Raw genomic sequence first — 22062 nt, forward strand, 5'->3', positions numbered from 1 at the left:
GACTTCAGTGACCAGTGAAAAGTAGACATTCTAGACAAACAAAATTATCTAAACTAAAAATCTCATTGTAGAAAACCTACTTAATTTACAGACGCAATATTCACAACATCACGTTTCGGGAAACCTGTCTTAGAAATTGGTCCATACCGCTACAACCGGCGGAGTGACAGCAAAGGTATTAGAGGGGCTTGGACCTGCGGGAAGGCCAGCATGGGCTGCCGCGCGCGCGTCATCACCGTCGATCAGGTCATCATCAAGCACTTGAATCATCACAATCATTAGCAGACGAATATGACCATACTGGTACAACCGGTGGAGCGGCAGCAACAGTGCTAAAGTGTCGTGGATATGGGGGAAAGCCCGCAATTCCGTGTGTAATTTAAATATAAGGGTTTTACCCTTAGCATGAGGGAACATTGGGTCATAGCGCTACTATCATCGGAGTGGTACCAAAGACTAAACTTAACACTTTAATGACAACCGTGTCGTATATCTACTACGTGGACGGGGATGAGTGCTACCGCGAGTGAAGTCAATCAGTGCATCATCGGGCATTTGAATTGGCACAGCTTTGGAGACGTACAGTCTAATTGTGAGCCCGAATATGAGGTTAGAGATCTATGTATAGATGACAAGCGGGCGATATGGATGAACTTTCTAAAACTTTCCTCTACATTCGAAGTTGGATGCCTATCGATGCAGCAAACCTGCTGAGATGACGGTGCGTTATATATTCGCATTGTAAGCCCTTTTGTATTATTACCGCGGATATAGGGGTGTTGAATAAAGACTCATTGTATTCTATTGTATTTATTTTGGCTTAATAAATAAAATTAAAATAATGTATATCAGTGAATAATAATAATTTTTATGTGCCATAATAAATAAAATATAGGTATATTCTCTTTTAACATTTTTCATTCTATGCTTTGCTATCGATTTCTGCAAAAGTTGAGTGTAGCAAATTAATATAAACAACAGGTTGCACGGTGTTAAGTATTTCCTTACTGAACCAAAGGGACACAGCGTTCCAACAGTTACACCGCTACTAAAATCTTGCATTTAAGTATTTGGATATCAGAGCGCATGTAAATTTTTTAACCAATCTTTAAATATAGTGATTAGAGAGTTTTCTTACAGATACTGAAGCTCCAGTGTTCACGACCTCTCGCTACGGTAAACCGGTAATCCAACTGGGCCGATACCGGTACAACAAGTGGGTAGGGAGCCAAGGACGGCGCGCGCGCTGGCCTTGCGTCAAGCTAGGCAACGGCTGTAAAGCTGTTCTCATCACTTGTGATGATCAAATCGTACAGGTTAAACATCAGCATAATCATTGAGAGTTTAAACAAGTTTACTTGCTGATTTGTATGATTTTGTTATCTTTCATTACAAATGTTTGAGAAAATTCTATCATATTCATTTATTACCCTTGAGACATTTCAGTGGAGGTTTTCTTTTATTTGATCGCTCTCTTAAGAAAATGTGACGAAGTAATTACATTTTTATTTTTATTTTCAGATCATCTATTGATAGGTATCAGAAATTCAAATTAATATTAGCACTTGGTTGGCACATTGGTTGAATTTTGATGTTTTTTTAATTGATATTTCAAACGAATCCGTGAGAATTAAATAACTATATAGAATATTGGAAGCGGATAAGGCGTGGTTATTATCATGCAAGCACATGAAAATTATTGAGCATAATATTTATTTCGCCAAATCACACTGGTGGGCCTTAAACCATGAACGCTAGAAGATGCAAATCCATTTTGACAATGAAAGCGTCCAAAGTATGACTTGCTTTTTCCAGATCATGAACCAATATTCTCGACCTCAAAATACGGGAATCCGGTGATTCAGATAGGACCGTACCGGTTCAATAAGTATAGCCGCTCCAAGGGTCCCAAAGTCAGCTGGATCTGCGTGCGCGATCACCACGGCTGCCGCGCGCGGCTCATCACCATCGATCAGGTTATCGTCAAAGCCGTCACCAATCACAACCATTAAAACAGATACGAGTAGGGCCCGACCGTTTAACAAGTGGAGTACGACAAGTAGGCCTTCGGGCCGGCTGAATCTGCGTCACTTACTACCACGGCTGCCGTGCCTGGTCCATGATCGTCGTTCAAGTCATTGTCATTGTCTTCACTGAGCACAATCACTAATTAATATTTTTTGTACTTTGTTTTCTGAGAATAAATTATTGTTATTACTGTTGGTTTGGATTTGATTTCCGATTACGGGTTCATGGGAGCCCAAGTTACCATTTGAAAGATATTCATGGTGTCAAAGCCAACATGAAGCCATATAAACCATTACAGTGTAAATGAAAGGCGACGTATTTGAATATCGAAAATTAATATACCTAAAGTTAAAAAGTCGACGGTCAAAATATCGAAAGTAGCGTAGGTAAGGTTAGGTTAGGTTTAGGTTTCGATATTTTGCCCGTCCATATTTTAACTATAGATATTTCAATTTTCGATATTCAGATACGTGCCCAAATGAAATAAAATAGCAATCAATATTATCTTCGATGTTTTATCTTTTATTCTCTCATAGTCTTTGAATTACCAGCTAATTTCTTACAAACTTAATATTTTTCTAAAAATAATCGTACATAACTTTAAAAATATTTTTTATAGTTGACAGGTCCAAGCCGACAAATTTCAAAGGGATATCAAACTTTAAGACCGTGTCCATTGTGTATGCTGAGCAAAGTTCGGGTGACAAACAGACAGACATACGCCAAGAGTTGATTAACAAAATACAGGTCAATAGTATTCGGTCTGCTTGCGACCTGAGGTATGATGGGATTGAGCATTTTCCCTCGTGGAAACTAAAGCGTCAACGCTGCAAATTACTAGGATGTAAAGGAAAGACGTACGTATCCTGTGAAAAGTGTCAAGTTGCATTATGTTTGCACAAGTATAATAATTGTTTCCGAAAATTTCACGTAATGTGAACGGAAATGAACGGAGTAATTCTAAATATGATTCTGTATTTTTGATGACTCTGAATAATGTTAAAATTAAGTATGTACTTAATAATTAATTTTGAAAAGTAATTAAAAAAATAATGATCTGGTCGTTAGTTTCTGAACTAGGTAGTCAATGGATGTCGAATGCACAATTAAGTCCTAATGCCACACTGATGTCGTTAATTCAGCATTAGGGGTTTATGTGCGACTGATTTTCTGGTCATTCTTTCTATTAGCTCTTTGAACTCCTACAATGCTGCGCTCGACCGTAACTCACTTTAGCTCTTTCGTGTAAAAAAGCCGAGAACTCTTTTAATATTTTAATCTTCATTTGATGAACATCCTTCCAGTACCAATATTCTCAACATCGGCCCGCGGTAATCCAGTGCTTAATCTGGGCAAGTACCGGTACTACTGTGCACACATTGGAAATGAAAGCACCCGATGGATATGCATCAAAGTGCATTCCCTACATTGCCCCGCTAAAGCTACCACTTGCGAGGATATGGTCATCAGTATGTCTCCCCATAATCATTAGGTTTGTTTTTCTTACTTGCCTTAGATTTCAAAGGTATTTCTTAGTTATTTGAATATAATAAATCAATTTTTTTTGACAAACTTTAAACCTAAAATTGCTAAAAGTGGCTCTGAAGCGGTAACGTTTCGTGTGCTCTGCCTACCCCATTTGGGAATACAGGCGTGATGTTTGTGTGTTGTGTGTGTGTATTAAAACATTATTTTCAAGTTAGTCGTCTTATTTAAGATGCTTCGTTAATCCCTGTTACTGATTTTATTATTACTTTTAAGGAACAATAAGAACCTTTTTTGGTTGTGTTGTTGTTTGATTCAGTTGGATGAAAAAAAAAACAGGTTAATGAAGGAAGTAACAACATATTATGAAAACCAAAATATGATGATAATTCAAGTGAAATTAAGATAGGAAAATATCTGTCGCTTTCAAATTAATTGCCACACTTAGAAAATTTCCAATTATTTTCGTATCAATCGTTGACTAAATATTAACTTGTTAAAGACATTTTATTACTGAGTCTCTTCATCTATTTTTTCTTTTACAGAAATAATTCTAATGGAGTCCCGTTGTGGTCGCCCCGTGATACAGATCGGCCAATACCGATTCAACCAGTGGTCTGGCAGCCGCGGTCAACGCAAGCGCTGGATCTGTGTGAAAGTGCATAACGGTTGTCCAGCCACCCTCGTCACCATCGATGACGAGATTGTGAAAAGCAAACCACACAATCATTGAGAAATAAAGTTTCGTATTTCTCGGTTCTTATACTTCATACTTTTTTAGTTTTCAAAAGTTAAAAAGTTGTGATCTTTATAGTACCTAAATACCTATCAAAAATTTATTTAATATTATTATCATTTTTATTTATTATTATTAATTATTCTGCAACTTTTTGGTCTAAATTAAACTATACAAAATCATTCATAACTTTGATGCAGACATTTTTACTGTACTTGTACTGAACGCGTACTGTATAATATACATATACAATGTATTTTAAATTACCGTGTGTGTATGGTTTACATAAAGACTGATAATTTATACCTTAAGTAATATTACGAGTGAATAAAGCAATTAAAATGCTGCTTTTGTTTTGTTTTTAACCAATCAGATGAACTCTGCTGAGATGAAAGTACCTAACTGGATGTTACAAGTAAGTATAATCGTTGTCGGCCTTATTTTGTATGTATTTCGTTGTGACATGTTTTTTTTTATTGATATTTATTTTCCTTTACGGCCGCTCTAGATTATATGTCCAAAAACGTGAAAAAGTCTACTTTGATTTCTTTCCAGAAGCAATCTTGACTACTTCACGTTATGGAAAACCTGTACTTCAGATTGGAGAATATCGATTTAACAAGTACTGTCGAAGCAAGGGCCCCAAGGCGCGGTGGGTATGCTCACAGAACTCCATGGGTTGCAGGGCTAGCGTTGTTACCATCGACAACAATATAGTGAACAAGAAGAATGAGCATAACCATCGGAAGAAAGCTGATTGACATTTTCGTTCAACTCTGTGCGTGAATATGGACACAAATTCAGTTGCAGCTGCTCTTACAATAGTATTGATTTCAATTTGGAAATATCATAATATTATTGTAACAATAAGAATTTGCAAATAAATAGCAGCAGTTTTTTCGGAATTTATGCGTGAATTAGACTTGAAATTTATCATGAGCTTTTCTAGTCCAGGCAAATATTGTAAAAGCCTTGACAGACGGATGGGTGGACCACAAAATGATCCTTGGGCTCGAAACTCTAATAATAATTTATTTATGTATTTATGTATTCGGGCACAAACGGTACAATTAAACTTAGTACATAATAAACAATTACATCTAACGTTGACCAATAAAGTTGCCACAGGTCATTAGTTCCCAATAATAAAATATAAAATAAAAATAATAAAATATATTTTATAGTATCTGTTTTAGTTTGAAGTTTATGAGAATTGTTATGAAATCGAATAGCAGAATTACTAAAATTATATTTTGTTTAATTTTACGTTGAACACTCCGTTTGATTTAAATATCGTTATTTTTATGATGATAACCAGCACCTGGTGGTGCCTTTCTTGACTGTGCACAGCTTTAAGGCAAGGTGCTCAATTTTTTCCAATGAAAACCCATTACATTTGTTTGCAGTTCCAGTATTTTCCATGTCAAAGTTTGGAAAGCCTGTGGTGATAATCGGCAGCCATAGGTTCAACCAGCACAGCAACAGCAAGGGCGACAGGGGTTTTTTTGTATGTGTGAAGTGGTTCCGAGATGGTTGCCGAGCGTCTATCCACACTTATCACGAAGAAATCATCAAGATAAACAATCAACATAATCATCTCTGATTCATGTAGTATTTGCTTTCGAGTGGGTGTGCTGTTCATACTAATTTAAAATAAAGTTGTTTGTTGATGAATAATTGCTTTTTTGTATACTTTGCCGATGTTTTTGTGCACTGAATGATACTAGCAAAACATCATCATCTTCAGCCGGAAGACGTCCAGTACTGAAAAAAAGGCTCTCCCTTAGACTACTACCAGCGAATTTAACCTTATTTATACATAAACATGTACATGTACCGTCTTTTCGCAAAATATGTTTCTTTTTTTTGAAGCCAAATGTGATGGTGTTAAAAGATAAAGCACACTTTACTGTAATTCAATAAGGTAAGTAAGCGTCTGACAACGACAACCGGATAAATGGATTCCTTTAGAGCGGTTACGCTCTAGAATGATCCGAATCCGTTAAAATACAAACCGCAGTAGTCGTAGAACTATTTGTATGGTGAAATCAGATGACGGTGCAATCCGATCTAGTGCGTAATCTACCATACAAATAGTTCTACGACTGCTCCGGACCGTATTTTCACGGATTCGGATTAAAGTAGTGCGAAACCGCTCTTAGAGTATTCATCAGATATTGATCATGATCAACATCTGCTGTGGACATTTCAATTGTAAAACATAATGAAATATCATTGTTTCCAGAGATATATTTTAGTAAATCACGAAAAGGAAGGCCAGCGTTAATTGTGAACAATGAACAATACAATCAGCACTGTGTGAGGGGTCCGAAAACGGTGTGGCGGTGTTCCAAATGGTGGCTGGGATGCAGGGTGTCCCTTGTCACATTCGAAGATGTTATTGTTAAAGTTAACAAGCGCACACATCAGTGTCATTAACAGGGTTGTCAATATCGTGAGGTCTGCTTGACAACTTTGATATTTGGGGCAACCTTGTGACTGGTAAAGCCAAAGGCAGGCAAAACTGCAACGTAAAACGGACCTCGCGAGACTAACACTATCTAGCGATATTTTGCCAGTCAAGAAACTCATTGATTATGATCACGGCGGGCCGGTTCACAGAAACACGAGTCGCTCAAAGATATTGAATGAGCAAAATTATCGTAGGTATGGGAAAATAATAATAATAATAATTTTATTCAATCTGATAACGTAGATCCATTTATTTGTTATTACACAACTTACAAACTAAGTTAGTTCGACTCAAAATTTAATTAAATCATTTTATATAAAATACGTCAGTATATGAAAAAAAAAACTAGAATTAAAATAATACGAATAATATTTATCTTATAAGGATAATATTGAACGAACACGTTATTTTAGTTAAAAATGTCATCTGTGTTGTGCCTTATTGAGACAACTTTTAATTATAATATCAATTGAATTCCTGGATTTTATAATATATATCTTATATTTGTTTTATAAGGATTGCGTTTAAACGATGACATTATTTTATAATTTAATTTTAATATTTCTGAAGTGGTTAATATTTTTCCTATAAATGCCAACTGTGTTGTGCATTATTAAGAAAACTTGAAATTTTAATTGAATGCCTGAATTTTATCACATCTTAATTATACATGTGTTTTTTTTTATGAATACGTTTAATAAATGAGTCTAATTGACTTCAAACCTTTTTTTTATCGTAGTACTCCTCAGCTAAACGCGGTTGTAGAATTGATGCGACTACGGAGTAGCAAGGCAAAAGGTTGAGTTTATTCATATGAATTTCCGCATAAGAATACCTACGCAATCAAACATAGGTACTAATAATAATAGTAATTTTATTTTCGGACCAGGTCCATACAAATTACAAAATTAAAATAAAGAAAATAACAGTAGAAAACTTAAAACTAAAACTAGAGGTGCGCGCGCATACAAGCGCCCCCACCGGCTCAACATAGTGCTGTCCCATCGCTCGGCCAACGGCTCCAGGATGGTGTTGGGGCTGCTGGCGCAGACAAGGGCGCGCAGCGACGCACACCGCTTCCTCATCACGGCTACGAATCCGTCCACGTGCGCCTCGGCAAACATGCCAGATGCGATGCACTTTCGCCAAAAAAAAAAATAATTCATAAAAATATCTCTATAATTCTGTCTAATTACTTTATCTACACCCATATAGTAAATCCTCCATTATGCATTCAAAAACCATAGATAATGAGCAGCATTACGACATTGGATTCTATTATGAACACGGCTGTATCGTAATGAGATTTCATACATCATTACAGCACCGGGGCGCGCCGCGCGCACGAGCAGCAGCGCGTCGCGCGCGCAGCGGGCGCAGCTCGTGAGGCAGACATCTACCTAGTTAAAGTTAATGCAGGTCATTCTCAATGGTTCGCGGAACACATGATAGAGGATTTTAATATATGGATGTAGATAAAATATTGTATGCAACTGTACGTAATTAGGCCTTAAAACACTCATGTGGCCCTATTATAGGGGTCCTTAAAACCACACTCGTGTTTTAAGGACCCCTATTACGATACAGTTGTATAAATAACTATTCTTATGATGAATACTGGTTCTTGTTGGTTGTAACGGTTGTATAACAAGGCCAGTTTGACAGAAGAACTGTTCTCACAGACGTGACTGTTCCGTTTTTTGAACCCATATTTTTCTCTTTAAACAAGTTCCTTCATAGTAGATTTTTAATATTTATTTTTTTAAATAATAAAAAATAGCCTGTCCAGGATTTTCCCAGCCAACCCCTTTCTAATATATTTTATAATATACTAAATTTATTATGAAATACGTTTCATTCTATTATCAGACCGGCGAAGTTCGATTTAAGTTCGGATCTTAGACCATGAAGCCCTTTCCAAATTTGTTCCTTCGATATAACGGATGTTTGTTTTATTTGCCATTGTGGATTTTGCTTCTTTCTTTGTGTGCGATTTCTCCACGATGTTGTCTATCACCGTAAAGCTAAATAATGGTAAATTTCTAATGTAGTTTCGCGCACATTAATTCTAAAAAACATAAGGGTGCGAGACCGAAATTTGAACCCACAATCCTCTTCTTGAGCGAGAGGCCATAGGTCAAACTACTAGGCCACCACGACTTACCATTTTAGTCTGTATTTTTAATTTTCAGTTATTTTCACTCATTCCAAGTTCGGTCGGCCATTGATTATCCTGGCTGGTGAGCGGTACAACTATCACAAGCAGACGAAGAGCGGCTGTAAAACAGTGTGGCGCTGCGTCAAGACCAGAGGCTTGGGCTGCCGGGTGTCTATCACTACCGTGGAGGGCTCCGTCGTCAAAATTACCAACGAGCATAACCATTAGGATGAAATGAGGGAACACATTTATTTATTGTGCTTCATATCATGTATCTCGGTGTGCGCGGTGTTAGACGACGTCGGTCATACAGTTTGTAATAATCAGCGACACGTTATCATAACATTTATTTATTTGTCAACAAAAAATTACAGCATTACAGTTAAAACACCAATGCGCTGTAAAAATCAAATTATAGATACAAAAAACCTGAAATATACCTAGTATTAATGATTCAAAGATGGTTTAACTTGTATTTTTTCAAAACGAGCCTATCAGTGTATAGTAAGGGCCGGCAACGCACCTGTGATACCCCTCGTGTTGGCTGGCAGGTGTCCATGAGCGGCGCTGATCAGCAACTGCAGGTGACCCACAATGCTCGTTTGCTCCCATCTTATAAAAAACGTTATTAAATTTATTGGGTTTGGCTTGTATTTTTAACATATTATTATGGTCTTTAATTCATCTAGCGGAGTGAAATTAGTCGATCTCAAGAGTGGAATGTGAAAGTTGTATAAATTACTTGAAATGTAGACATTTTTTTTCTTTATTAGCGTTATCTTCCATTGCATAACCAAAATGATTAAACATTCAGAAAAAACTTCACGAGCAAAAAAAATCAGAATTACTTAATTATACTGACTCTTTCTTCTGCTTTTGCCAGCCATCTCCTTTCAATTTTCAATCATCAAATGCACTTTTTGTATCATTTTTTATCCAAAGCTTCATTTACTTTGTAGTGGTTCATTTCACAACATCCTTGCGAGGCAAACCAGTCTGCATTTTCCGTGGTCACCGGTACAACTTCGCCTCTTCGTGCGGAATCAAGTCTAGATGGAGATGCGCTAACCAAAAGAAGTTTATGTGTGTAGCCTTCATCATTACAATTGGTAATGATGTGGTCCGACACAGAAACAGTCATAACCAATTATGCAGTTTATAAATATACATTACACAATTTACCTACAACTAATGTGGTTTTAAAATTATTCAATAAGAATTGCCACAAATATAAAAATTTAATAGAATGTTGACAAGTCGACATTTGGTTTTGATTTTGAAAAATAATAAAAAATGTTGATTTAAAAGAGTTGTCATTATTGTAAAGACCAGCTATCTTTATACGGGATACCCTCTATTTGTCGGACACTGTGTATATTATTGGAAGCCATGTGTAGAAACTATGTAGTTAGATGTATAATTAAACGAGTTTTATCTATGATATAGGTTATAATATGGTCCGAGGCCATAACTTTTCATTCTAACTTAATGCAAGTGCTATTTTCTGTAGTACAAACTAATAAGTAGTTTAAAAATGCAATTATTTGAAGTCAGAGAAAACTGTCATAGACAGTGTGACACACGAATGTAAGTTAAGTACACACCTCCCTTATTCATAAACGCTTACTTAACCTAAATTTAGGTGGGTAATAGTAATCCTTTGAAAAAAAAGTTACAAAACATATTTAACCAATAGTGTTTATATGTGCCTATAAAATTGTAACAAATAAATACCAGGTGAGCGTTTTCGAAAACATCTCGTCCATTATATTTACGATTTCAGGACTAGTTTTCGAGACTTCGCGTCGTCTGGGTAAGCCAGTAATGCGTATGGGGGTGCACCGATACTACATGTCGTACGATAGTGGTAAAAAAACCACCTGGAGATGCATCAAACAGCCAGGCCGCTTGCAGTGCAAGGCAGTTGCCCACGTCATCAGCGGCAGAGTTTTCATGAAACACGATCATAACCACAACTGATACAACAAACTATTCACTGAGTAGTTTCAAGAGATCAGTTGTTTTTTAGTACTCTATTTGTACTATTTTAATTTTAAATTTGAAATCCCCTAGCCCTGAACAAATTTTATATGATCTGAATGTTAATTTTATTGTTTTTTTGTTGTTGTCTATAATAAATTGGTTTTCTTCCGTCATAATTCACATCACCACATTCTTGTTATTTTACGATCAACATTTTTCTGCAACAAGTTTTAAAGCCATCTATCATGTAGTCGTCTAGCTATAAGTCAATTTTTTAATTTTTTTTATCTATCGTTAATATTGTTTCAAGGCTAGCGGCAGAACTTTCCAAATCAGGACAGTCGTAACTATCCTTATATGTGCAGAACCGTTTTTAACACATTGGGGGCCCTGGACGCTCTCGGACACTTATGATGGGGCCTCGATAGATATGACTGTTATTTTTTTATCACTAGGGAATCCGATCGCCCGTGGGGCACTGGAAAGCAAGTGCCCAGAGTGCCCAGTGGAGTCTTCTTTACCATTGATTTTGTATTCATTTATTTTTGTCATCAAATCCTAGGTAATCCGCTCTCATTATCATTTTCTTCCATGCAACTGCTGTATTTTTTTAGTTCTACTAAATAAGTTCTTTGTTTCTCTGAATTAAATGAACTTTGTTTTTTCTTTAGTCCTGAACTTCGAAAAATCCAAAGCCGGCAACCCCGTGTTCGTTTTAAATGGCCATCGGTATAGTTTGGCCTCTAGGAACTTATATAACAGCGAGAAAACAATATGGCGGTGCGTCAAACAGAGTACCCTTCGCTGCAGAGCAGGCGTCATCATTATCAACGGGGAACCAATCTTGAGAAATGAGCACAGTCATCTTTGAAATAATACTTGTTTGATGATAGATAATTAAGATGCGAATAAAAATTTTGATTCTATTGGCTTTCATGTATTTTCTACATAATCAGCAGTTTGACTCTAATCCTTTTTTTTGTAACGCGAGCTAAATTACCAAAAAATACATATTACAGTCGTAGCCGGGAATACTATATACAGTGGGGATTAAACACAACTGCGACTCCGAGTGTGAGATATATTACTGTTTGACAATACATGATGAGATACATTTGATGCCACACAAGACAAGCCGTCACAAAACACTGCATCAGATAAATGTGAACACAACCATATAAAATGTATGAAACCGTTTTGATGCGTCGCGACACAACACTGCAGATAAATAGGAATGCGGCTTTACTCTTCGTTGAATTTTACATTATTTCATCACGTTATGTAGGAAAAGGTACGTAGAGCAAATAAATAGCATTAGAGCGATGGCGATGAAACCTTTTTTTTTTGCGATGGCGATGGTTGGGAGAGCTTAGGCCTGATGTAGATTATGATTTGTAGTGTATTTACTTGTTAGGATAGAAATTGCGTTGAAGAAAAATACAGTTGATCACTTACTAAATATAATACAGCACAAGCAAGTATTAGAGTAATTATAATGTGGGATGCAATGTGATAGGTGTCAATGTAATTAAAAAAAGTATTTAAATTATCCATACACAACGTACTACCCACCTTTCCTTGTTCTAGTACCAAGATTTATAACGTCTGTTCGAGGCCATCCAGTGTGCCTGTTCGATGGGCATCGATTCTACTTTAGTCATGGGGACCCCTCTGGAAACAATAAGAGTACGTGGAGATGCCATCAACAGAGGACCGTCAAATGTAGAGCAACCATTGTCATCATCGATCATATCGTACGTAAGAAGACTCATCCACACAGTCATTTTTGAGTTAATAAACATTTCAACATCTAAAACATCTCACCATGCAAAGGCTAGATAACTATTCCTGCAGTATTTGAACCTAATGGCGAAGAAGAATGAATATTGAAGTAGCATTACTTCCTCATTTATAAACACTTATGTAACACAACATTATGTAACATAACATTTTAAACACAACATTTTGTCACTTGAGATTTGCCTTTGTTAGACATAGACGCAACATAATTATTCCTTAACTTATGGCAACTTTCATAAATAGGTAAAAAGGAATAATTTAATTAATGCCTTAGAATAAATATGTGTACATTTTGGTATTTGTTACGATTGATTGACACATGCTTATGAAATTATAATTTACTTCAATTAAAGTTTGTTTTTATTTTTTCACCATTATGCTTACAATGGTTTCGTAGATTTATCACACCAAACTTTTATGTTCCTAGGTATAATTTTCACTAAATCAATTCGAGGGAGGCCAGTGTGTCTGGTTGACGGGCACCGATACAACTTGACGTATGGTGATCCCAACGGCTACGGCAGGAGTATGTGGAGGTGCTACAAACATAGGAACTGGAACTGCCGTGCTAGTCTTATCATCATTGACGGAATCACGTCAAATAGAAATGTACATAACCATGCCAGCATCAATGGAGATAAGAATGAATGAATGCCAACAAGATGGTCGGGCGACAGCAAAAAATATAGTCTACGTGTAAGTTGTTTCATTTAAGTTTCATGTTTAGTTGTTGATTAGTTGTCATGTCAATATATTCTAATTATTCACTAAATGAGTTATCATTTTGTCGTCAAGTCTGTAAGTTCATCTCTGTTATCAAAAGTGTTTTATAAACGTGGTCTTGTAAAGGCATTTATTCAACGGATATTTGACAAAGAGTAGGTGTTTATACGGTATTGAAAATAATCATTTTTTAGGGGATTTATGTGTGACCTTCACTGAATCCAGAGGCGGAAGGCCAGTTTGCTTGTATGAAGGTTACCGGTTCAACCATCGCTACGGTCCCACCGATGGCGAGGGCCGATCTGTTTGGAAATGCGTCAAGCAGAGCCGAAACTGCTGCCGCGCGACCATCATCATCACCAATGGACTCGCTATCAAGAGATATGAACACAATCATTAACGTCAATTAGGCCGGCTTTTAGCAATTTAGGTTTAGAATGATACTAGCAAAGAACAATCGTAGATAAATTGTCAAGTATTACGAACATTCGTAATATCTAGCAAAAAGGTCGAGAACGGTCCGTTTTATTTTTGACTTTTTAAACTAATGCGAAGAATTCGCTTATCGCAGTTCCCATGGAAACTGCAATTTTCCGAAATTTCATGCAAATCCGTCGAGCAGTTTTTACATTACAATTGAAAACATGTAGACTCACCGGGCGTGAGAGCCTTCGTAAGTGTAACGGTTGTTTTGGTAACCTTTAGGCATGGAACGTTAAAAATAAAGGCAAAAGTTCAACGGTAGAAAATCTAGTGAAGTTATGACCTGTTTTTATTTTTCATGTTTTTTTTTTATCGCAGTTACTCAACATAAATAAATATTATTTATTTTCTCTTCATTTTAAAATGAAAATAATAAACAAATTAAAACGTGTATTTATTTTGAACATGAAACTACCGTGAGACTCACTCATATTAAATATAATGACCCGGATAACTCACGTCTTAAATCGAGTTTAGTCCAAAGGGCTACGGATTAGCCCGAAACATGTCGAGCTAAACTCGATTTAAGACGTGAGTTATCCGGGTCATTATATTTAATACGTGTATTTATTTGTTTATTTTAAAAAAGGTTTAAGTATACAAGCAATATTTTTTTTCATATTCGTCGGTATTAAAGATTGCAGTCTTGATGAAAATATCCACTTTAAGTTACTAAAGGTTCTCGCAACGTCTAGAGTGGTCAACGGTAATCAAGAATTTTCAATGGGCACATGTATTAATATATATCGACATCTTTTTTATCGATATCCAATCGCTGGAACGCGTTCCGAGTTAGCACTGGTATAATGAAATTTCTTGTCTAAGCAAGTAAATTATAAAATTTTAAAACTATTCCATTTTTTTAATTTCTGAGACACTAGTCGACCCTGAACGACTTGCATGGTGGATGAATTGCTATGGGAAACCAGAGGTTTATCGGTGTGGCACTGCTGCCCGAAAAAAATCCTTCCCTACAACAGGAAGGAAAAAGATAGCTAATGATACACCTCATACATAAAACATTCTGAAGATGTCAAAAATGTTTGTCGCATGAAATATTTTTAATTTCCTGTTTTAATTTTTTTAATGCGTTCCCCAAAGCCAAAACACGACCCTATAAGATGTTTCAGTCATGTTCATTGGTACTAATACTTGCTCTATGTATTATTATTACTGGTAAAGCTGTAAATATTTTGTCTAAAATACTTCAGTGCACATTACTTCCGATACTTTATCTTTTTACAGTACCAGTTCTGACTCAGTCCAGGTTTGGCAGGCCGATGATCCAAATAGGAGATAAACGGTTCAAGCTCCACTCGGACCGCGGGCATAAGAAGATATGGCGGTGTATCCGCCAGGCGCGTACGCACTGTAAAGCCACAGTGGTTGCCATCGACGAACACATTGTCAAGATTAATAATGTGCATAGCCATTTGTGATATCAGCATGGTGTTTCCCTCCTGCCACTAGGATCCATCAATGTAATGTAGTCCTAGTAGATCCTGATCAACAATGGAACATGGTGACCGAAGGGACGTGTTTGTACTTACTTCATTATTGTTGAACTAAAACAACTACTTTGCTGACCCAAAGAGAGCAAAGTAATTGTTTTAGTTCATTGATATGGACCTTCGCAAAGTAACGCCTGATGCAATAAATTATTCATTACTGTTTTTATAAAAAAAGTGCGTAAGAAGTGGATTGGGTATACTTCGAATTTTAACGCAAAATCTAACGAAATATATTTTCATCGAAACGAAATTATTCCTGTTAACAACTATGCTCTTTATGTTTAAGTTTTAGAAGTTGATTGTTTTTTTATGCATTGCATGCGTACGAGGTTTTCGATTATATGTATATACGAATCAAATCAAAACATCATTTATGCATGTTAGCAATAATGTGAGCGCCTTTGTATATTTGAAGAAAAATGTTAATTATACCTGCGTAATATATTTAAGTATATTGTGAAGGTTTTGTTTTACTTTATTTTATTTTTATAATAACAGTACCTTAGTGTGTCTAATTTACTGAAAGTAAAAATATAATTGGTAGCTACAGTAGAACCATCTGGCCCTATGGTCTAGGTCCAGACGGTTCTACTTTAGTTACCAATTTACTATTATATAACACGCTCCGAGTCACAAGGGTTTCAACATTTCTTTCTGTCAATCTTTATAGGAAGAGGATAGGATGGTGAATTCGCTTATGGGTTTCCGCACGTTAGACAATATGGTCTATCTAGTTTTGCTTCCATATACTTATTTAGCCAAATAAATAAAGCAAATGATGAGCAAAGGGTTTGGGTAGATTGGACATCTCATCGTCTCTCTCTCATCGTAATCTTCTGAAAATAAACATGATTGAATTGACAGCCAACATTGTGACTTACCATGAAAGGTCGGGGTACTTTGACCCATTGGAGGGTTACTTTGGCCCACATAAAAACCATATAGAAACGTAAAATAAAACGTAAATTAAAGACATAAAAATGTGATCGATCAATTAACACCAACCACATGGCAAAGAACCATATTCTCAAAGCAATAATAAAACCATGACTGAGTTAATCCCATGGGCCAAAGTTACCCTTCAGGGCCAAAGTACCCCAACCTTACGGTACGCGTTTTTGTTACAGGACCAATTATCATTGAATCTAAATACGGCAAGCCAGTGGTTTTAATAGGCAAGAAAAGGTTTAATTTTTCTAGAACTCAGGGATTGAAGACTATATGGAGATGTTCCCGACAGGCGCGCGCCAATTGTAAGGCCATGATCATTGCTGTGGATGGGTGCTTTATCGAGATCAACAATCAACACAGCCACGAATAGTATATGAAGTCAAATATGAGATAATACACAAGAAAAGTAAACACTTTTTGTTACAATTCTATTGATATTATTTTATGCCAAATAAGCTTGCGTTTGACCAGAATCGCGCCTGATGGTAAGAAGAATGTGGCCTAAGATGGGGCACGCTGTCCCAGTAAATGCCAATGTACCACAGATTGAAAGACGGCCACATTGTAACGTTTAGTGAATACAGACGTATAATTAATGAGCTGTTCAGTTTTGTGCAAATTTTATAGATGCTAACAACATAAGGGGACCCTGCCTACTTCTGATCGACTTGTGGAAGAATGAATACTACGGAAAGTACGGACGGAGTATGATGACTTGGACTATAAGGAATCCTTAAACATAATATTCTATACTCGTATAACGTGTCCCGTAAATAATTCATAAAAAAAAATAGCCGAATTGATACCCTGCTCCATTTTGAAGTCCGTTATTATAAAAAATTGATTTTACTTCTTTCATATTTTTCTTACCATCTATGCGTCTCACTGATCGTGATTACTTGTAATATTATCTAATCTGTGTCGTGAATTAAGATATTTGATATTTCTTTTGTCCTTTACATTTGTATTCAATGTAATTGCTTTGTAAGTTTATAATTTAAAATGCAATACAATTATAAATATAAATAGGGAACTTTATTATTATAACACAATTGATTTTTCTGTCTTTATGTTTGTTTGTGTTTATATTGTCTGTTAACTCCTGTCTGTGGCTATTTAGAACTTGGGTTTCGGATTTGGGGAGAATATCATATTGAGATATGTATGAAGTATTAATTTTCTAGGTTCTTTCAAGTCATCGATACTTATTCGAATAACTTTTTTTTGTTAGATTTAATACCTGTATTCGCTACGACGAAGTTTGGTAAGCCAGTTTTGATCCATGCTGGCTACAGATACACCGTCTGCGGAGGTAATGAAGGACCCAAGAAAATTTGGCGATGTGTCAGGCACGGTCGACCGCCGTACTGCTGCGTCAGCATCACTACCGTAGATGGTATTATAGTGAAGCGGAATAATGCCCATAAATGTTTGTCATGACTTAGACAATCTACTTATAATATGATACTAGGAATATTTACCTACCATTAGTTGTAATGTAAGTTAAGTACCGTTTTTTTCCAAAGCAACAGATAATTTAACCTGCTAGTAAGTATGGTTTTGTAATTTGTGATTGTGATCTGTGCCGATGTTTAACACATCAGTTTATTTAATTAAGCAGAATTTAAATGCTGCAGAAACCTCGAAAGCGTAATGCAATCAATGAAAAATTTATTTTGAATTTATAACTTAATTTGACTTATTAAATTATAATTGAAAATTTAAAGTCGCTTTTGTGTATATTACAAAATATGGGAACACTTATATTAAAAAATAAAATAACTAAATAATAAATAAGCGTTTATTTATCACAAAGTTTTACATTTATGTAAGTATAGTAGTTTGCCAATGACCACCACACTAGGCAGAGCCTGTCTTATCTCGTGAGGTCCTTTAGTAGCAATACCTACAAGACTTTAATGGTCCAACACTATAGCTATATTATTTATAGGAATAACAAGCCTTTATTTCATAATCACTTCTCTGTCAGGTCAGTGTTTAGTTTAGGGGCTATTTTTTATTCTTCATGGCGCTCCTGTTTGTTTTGCTGTGAGCTTTGCGGTGAAGGAAAACATCGTGAGGAAACCTGCACAAACCTGCGAAGCAATTCAATGGTGCGTGTGAAGTTCCCAATCCGCACTGGGCCCGTGTGGGAACGATAACCCAAACCCTCTTGTTCTGAGAGGAGGCCTGTGCCCAGCAGTGGGACGTATATAAGGCTGGGATGGCGCTCCTGTTAAATACTGTTTCTAATATGATTGTATAATATTTAATTTAAATCATTTATGAGATGAGTTTCACTAATGCAGCACTAAAGTCTAGACCAATTTATTAAATTGAACGGTTTAACATAATTCAATATTAACTAAAATTATCATTAGGCAAAAAAACATTATTCGTTAGTATATCTCGGACAGGTCATCGCAAAATAATCGCAACACGGTAAAGGAACCAGATTAATAGAGTCGTACTGCGTACAGTATTTTTCAATTATAGTTTTCAATTATTTACTTATTCCAATACATGTCAAGTTACTATATTATTGTAATTAGTATTTAAGCAAGTCACTTAAATAAACCCGTTACCGTCACATATATTTAACAGCCAATTTTTTTGATTCTTAGGTACGCCAGTTTTCACGGAGACGAGATTTGGTAAACCCATGTTGCTGCTCAGCGGTCATAGATACACGACGTATAAATATAAAAATGACGGACGCCCCAAGGTCATTTGGAGGTGCATCCGGCATGGAAATCCACCTTATTGCTACGCCAGGATCACGACAATGAATGGTGTTGTAGTCAAGTCAAATAATGTGCATAATCATGTTTGATTGATGCCACATAAGATATACCCGTAATAACACAAATATTTTGATAAGTAGATTAAGCTTGCATGTTGTATTTATTCTCTGTTTTAACGTGGATGAACGGTTTTGAGGGTTTATTCTTAAAAGTGAGGTGTTCTTTGGATTGGACTAACCAGGTTCTGGATTGACCGGCACTCGCACCACCGGTAACAATATAGTCATGTCTTAGTTGCACTGATGACCTGATCAAAGTCACTGAGGATGGATGCATTAAGAAAACCTGCGACTGTTCATTGTGGCGTTCTTTGAAGAATGCTCCGTATTTGACTGCGGTGGTTGTCTAATGATTGTCGTGACGCTTTCGAATGCTTTTAATATCTAGTCAACTTAATGTATTGTGGCGTTACTGTCAGCAACAAAATAGAATAGGTACTTTCTTCAATGTGTCATGTTAAAAATAGGAAGGTAGTGTTACTGATAGCAATAAATAAACGATTGACGACATGACTTATAAGTTTTTTGTCCAGCCAAGAAACGTACCAGACCACCACATGAACTTAATCTCATAAGCTAGCTCTTTCAATCACGTGATGCCCCTTGATATTTTCTTTTCCATCTGATCGTGTTGATTTTTTAATTATCTTTTTAAATTATTTTACACACGGACGATGACGAAGATTCTCACTTAAATTATATCTGGTTGAATTGGTTGGAGTTGAATTGTCGAAATAATCCGTATATCCTTATTTACATTCGCCTTTCTTCCTTCTTACATCTTATTATCTGTTAATTTCATGTGTCTTTATGTACAATAAAGAGTTTTACAATATTACACTTTTCAGACATCATTTTCTTTGAGGAATCTCGCTGCGGCCAGCCAATCCTGATATATCGATATCACAGATACCATAAGCATTTGGTCAACGGAGTTCAGACCGTCTACCGATGCGTCAGATGGAGGAGGGGTTGCTGCCGGGCTAGCGTAACCACCATCGAAGATCAGATTGTGAAATGCAGAGGCCTGCACAACCATGTTCCTCCAATAAGGCGGGAAATGATAGTTGGTTTCTCTAAAAACCGGAATTTATCTTAATAAATAGGGTGAACGGGTATAAATTGACTGTAGTGTATAACATTCCAACCAATTATCGATGAGCACTGATTAATTCTAATGTTCTACTTGTCAAAAAAATCCATGTACAATGGTTTAATCGCATTGTCTTTATTAGAAAATTCAATTATTCAGAATAGGCTGTATTTTGCTACATTTAATTATTTGAGATTATGGATAAAATTCAGTATCTAAAGGCACAACAAACCTAGTAAATATTTGCCTTAGTAAATGTTTTTGCCATAAGTACTTCGTATATGTCACTGCAGATTAGATCTCAAGATCTGTTAGGTATGGTTTTTTTAATTTAACAAAAAATACAGGCTTAAATATATCAAAAATTTAATAGATTTGACTGCCTGACTGATTTGAACTGATTTATTTAAATCATTGATTGATTTATTTTTAATACATTTGTATTAAAGTTGAAGTTTTAAACCAATTTCAAATGTACACAGGTTGACTCTTAAGTCTTTTTTGAACAATAATCTTTGTTTCTAACGCAGCATTCCAAAGCGAATCTAGTGCATAAAAGCAAATGTTTAAACTTAAATTCTTTAATTTTTTCTTCTTCTTAGCCATTTTCTAACATTCAGGTGTAGGCTTCCTTTAGCTTTCTTTACTTCTCACTTTAAACTATGCATTCAATTTTCTTTAACTTAAATAGTAAAATCCGGTCAAGAGCGTGTCGGACACGCCTGAAATAGGGTTCCGTAGCCATTACGAAAAAATTAAGTAATATTTTTCTAACGATTTCGTATTTTGTACGGAATATTCCAAGGTAAATTTTATACCTTAGCCTGCTATTTACTCTTAAACTACTAATAATTCTCAAGAAAACTTAACCGTTATAGTTTTCCTTGAAAGTTTGATATACTTAATACCATCCTGAATTTTTTAAAAATTTACCATCCACCGGTTTAGATTTTAGGGGGGGTTACGCTCGATTTTAATGAAAATATGCACTTTGTTTTAGCAACCCCCTAATGGTTTAAAAAGACCTATCCAACGATACCCCACACTACAAGATTAGATAAAAAAAACACTCACTTTACGTCTATGGGAGGTACACTAAAAAAAATTGTTTTTGAATTTTTTATTGTACTTTTTTGTCGGCACAGTTTACATATATACTCGTGCAAAATTACAGCTTTCTAACACCCTGCAAAGACCCGGACGGACAGACAGACAGACAGACATGGCGAAACTATAAGGGTTCCGTTTTGCCATTTTGGCTACGGAACCCTAAAAATGACCAACTGCATAGTACTTTATTAGAAGATATTTGTATAAAATTTAATTGTCACTGGCATTATCTTTTTAACGTTTCCAGCCAACAAATACGAGGTTGAATTGAATAATTTTGAAAATATATGTGACAATACGTAGCAAAAGGGTCCTTATGGCAGCCTTTTGCTACGGATTGTCACATATGAGTTAAAAATATGTTAAAAGTTCAACGCAAAAAATTTAGTCGGTTCATTTTAAATTATATTAATTTAATTAATTACTACAAAATACTTTTTCACATTTTTGCATTTTGATTTGTAGAAATGGTACATAGAGTAGGAAAAAGTGTTTCTGTTCACTACTTAGTAGTTACTCTGTATATATCGTAATCATTAGTACTGTTATATTTTGATATATTTATACAGATTAAACATATCTAGGTTTAACCTGAATGAATGCCTTCTTATTTATATATTTTTTTAAATATTAAAATAGGGATTAATTGTTCATACGAGATTTACTTTTCATTTAAACAAATCCAGTATAAAATTCTGAGTATTATTTGATTTGAGTTTCCATGG

General features: G+C 35.7%; 1 protein-coding gene across 14 annotated transcripts in view; it reads left to right on the forward strand.

Moving 5' to 3' along the window:
* The window catches only part of LOC141434168 (uncharacterized), a 500735-nt gene that overhangs the window by 143462 nt on the left and 335211 nt on the right, over positions 1-22062 (forward strand). Inside the window, exons 5-7 of one of the 14 annotated variants that reach the window (XM_074096493.1) lie at positions 1816-1976; positions 3333-3520; positions 4059-4194. The exons of 10 other annotated variants lie outside the window; for them this stretch is intronic. In XM_074096493.1, the coding sequence (XP_073952594.1) occupies positions 1816-1976; positions 3333-3520; positions 4059-4179 (470 nt within the window). In that variant the 3' untranslated portion in view covers positions 4180-4194. Of the gene's footprint in view, positions 1-1815; positions 1977-2647; positions 2886-3332; positions 3521-4058; positions 4195-19982; positions 20249-22062 lie in introns of those variants that run through there. 3 more of the 14 variants (XM_074096494.1, XM_074096518.1, XM_074096524.1) reach the window with 3 other exon arrangements.

The sequence above is a fragment of the Choristoneura fumiferana genome, chromosome 13 (genome assembly GCF_025370935.1).
Source record: "Choristoneura fumiferana chromosome 13, NRCan_CFum_1, whole genome shotgun sequence".
In the NCBI taxonomy this organism is placed as follows: domain Eukaryota; kingdom Metazoa; phylum Arthropoda; class Insecta; order Lepidoptera; family Tortricidae; genus Choristoneura; species Choristoneura fumiferana.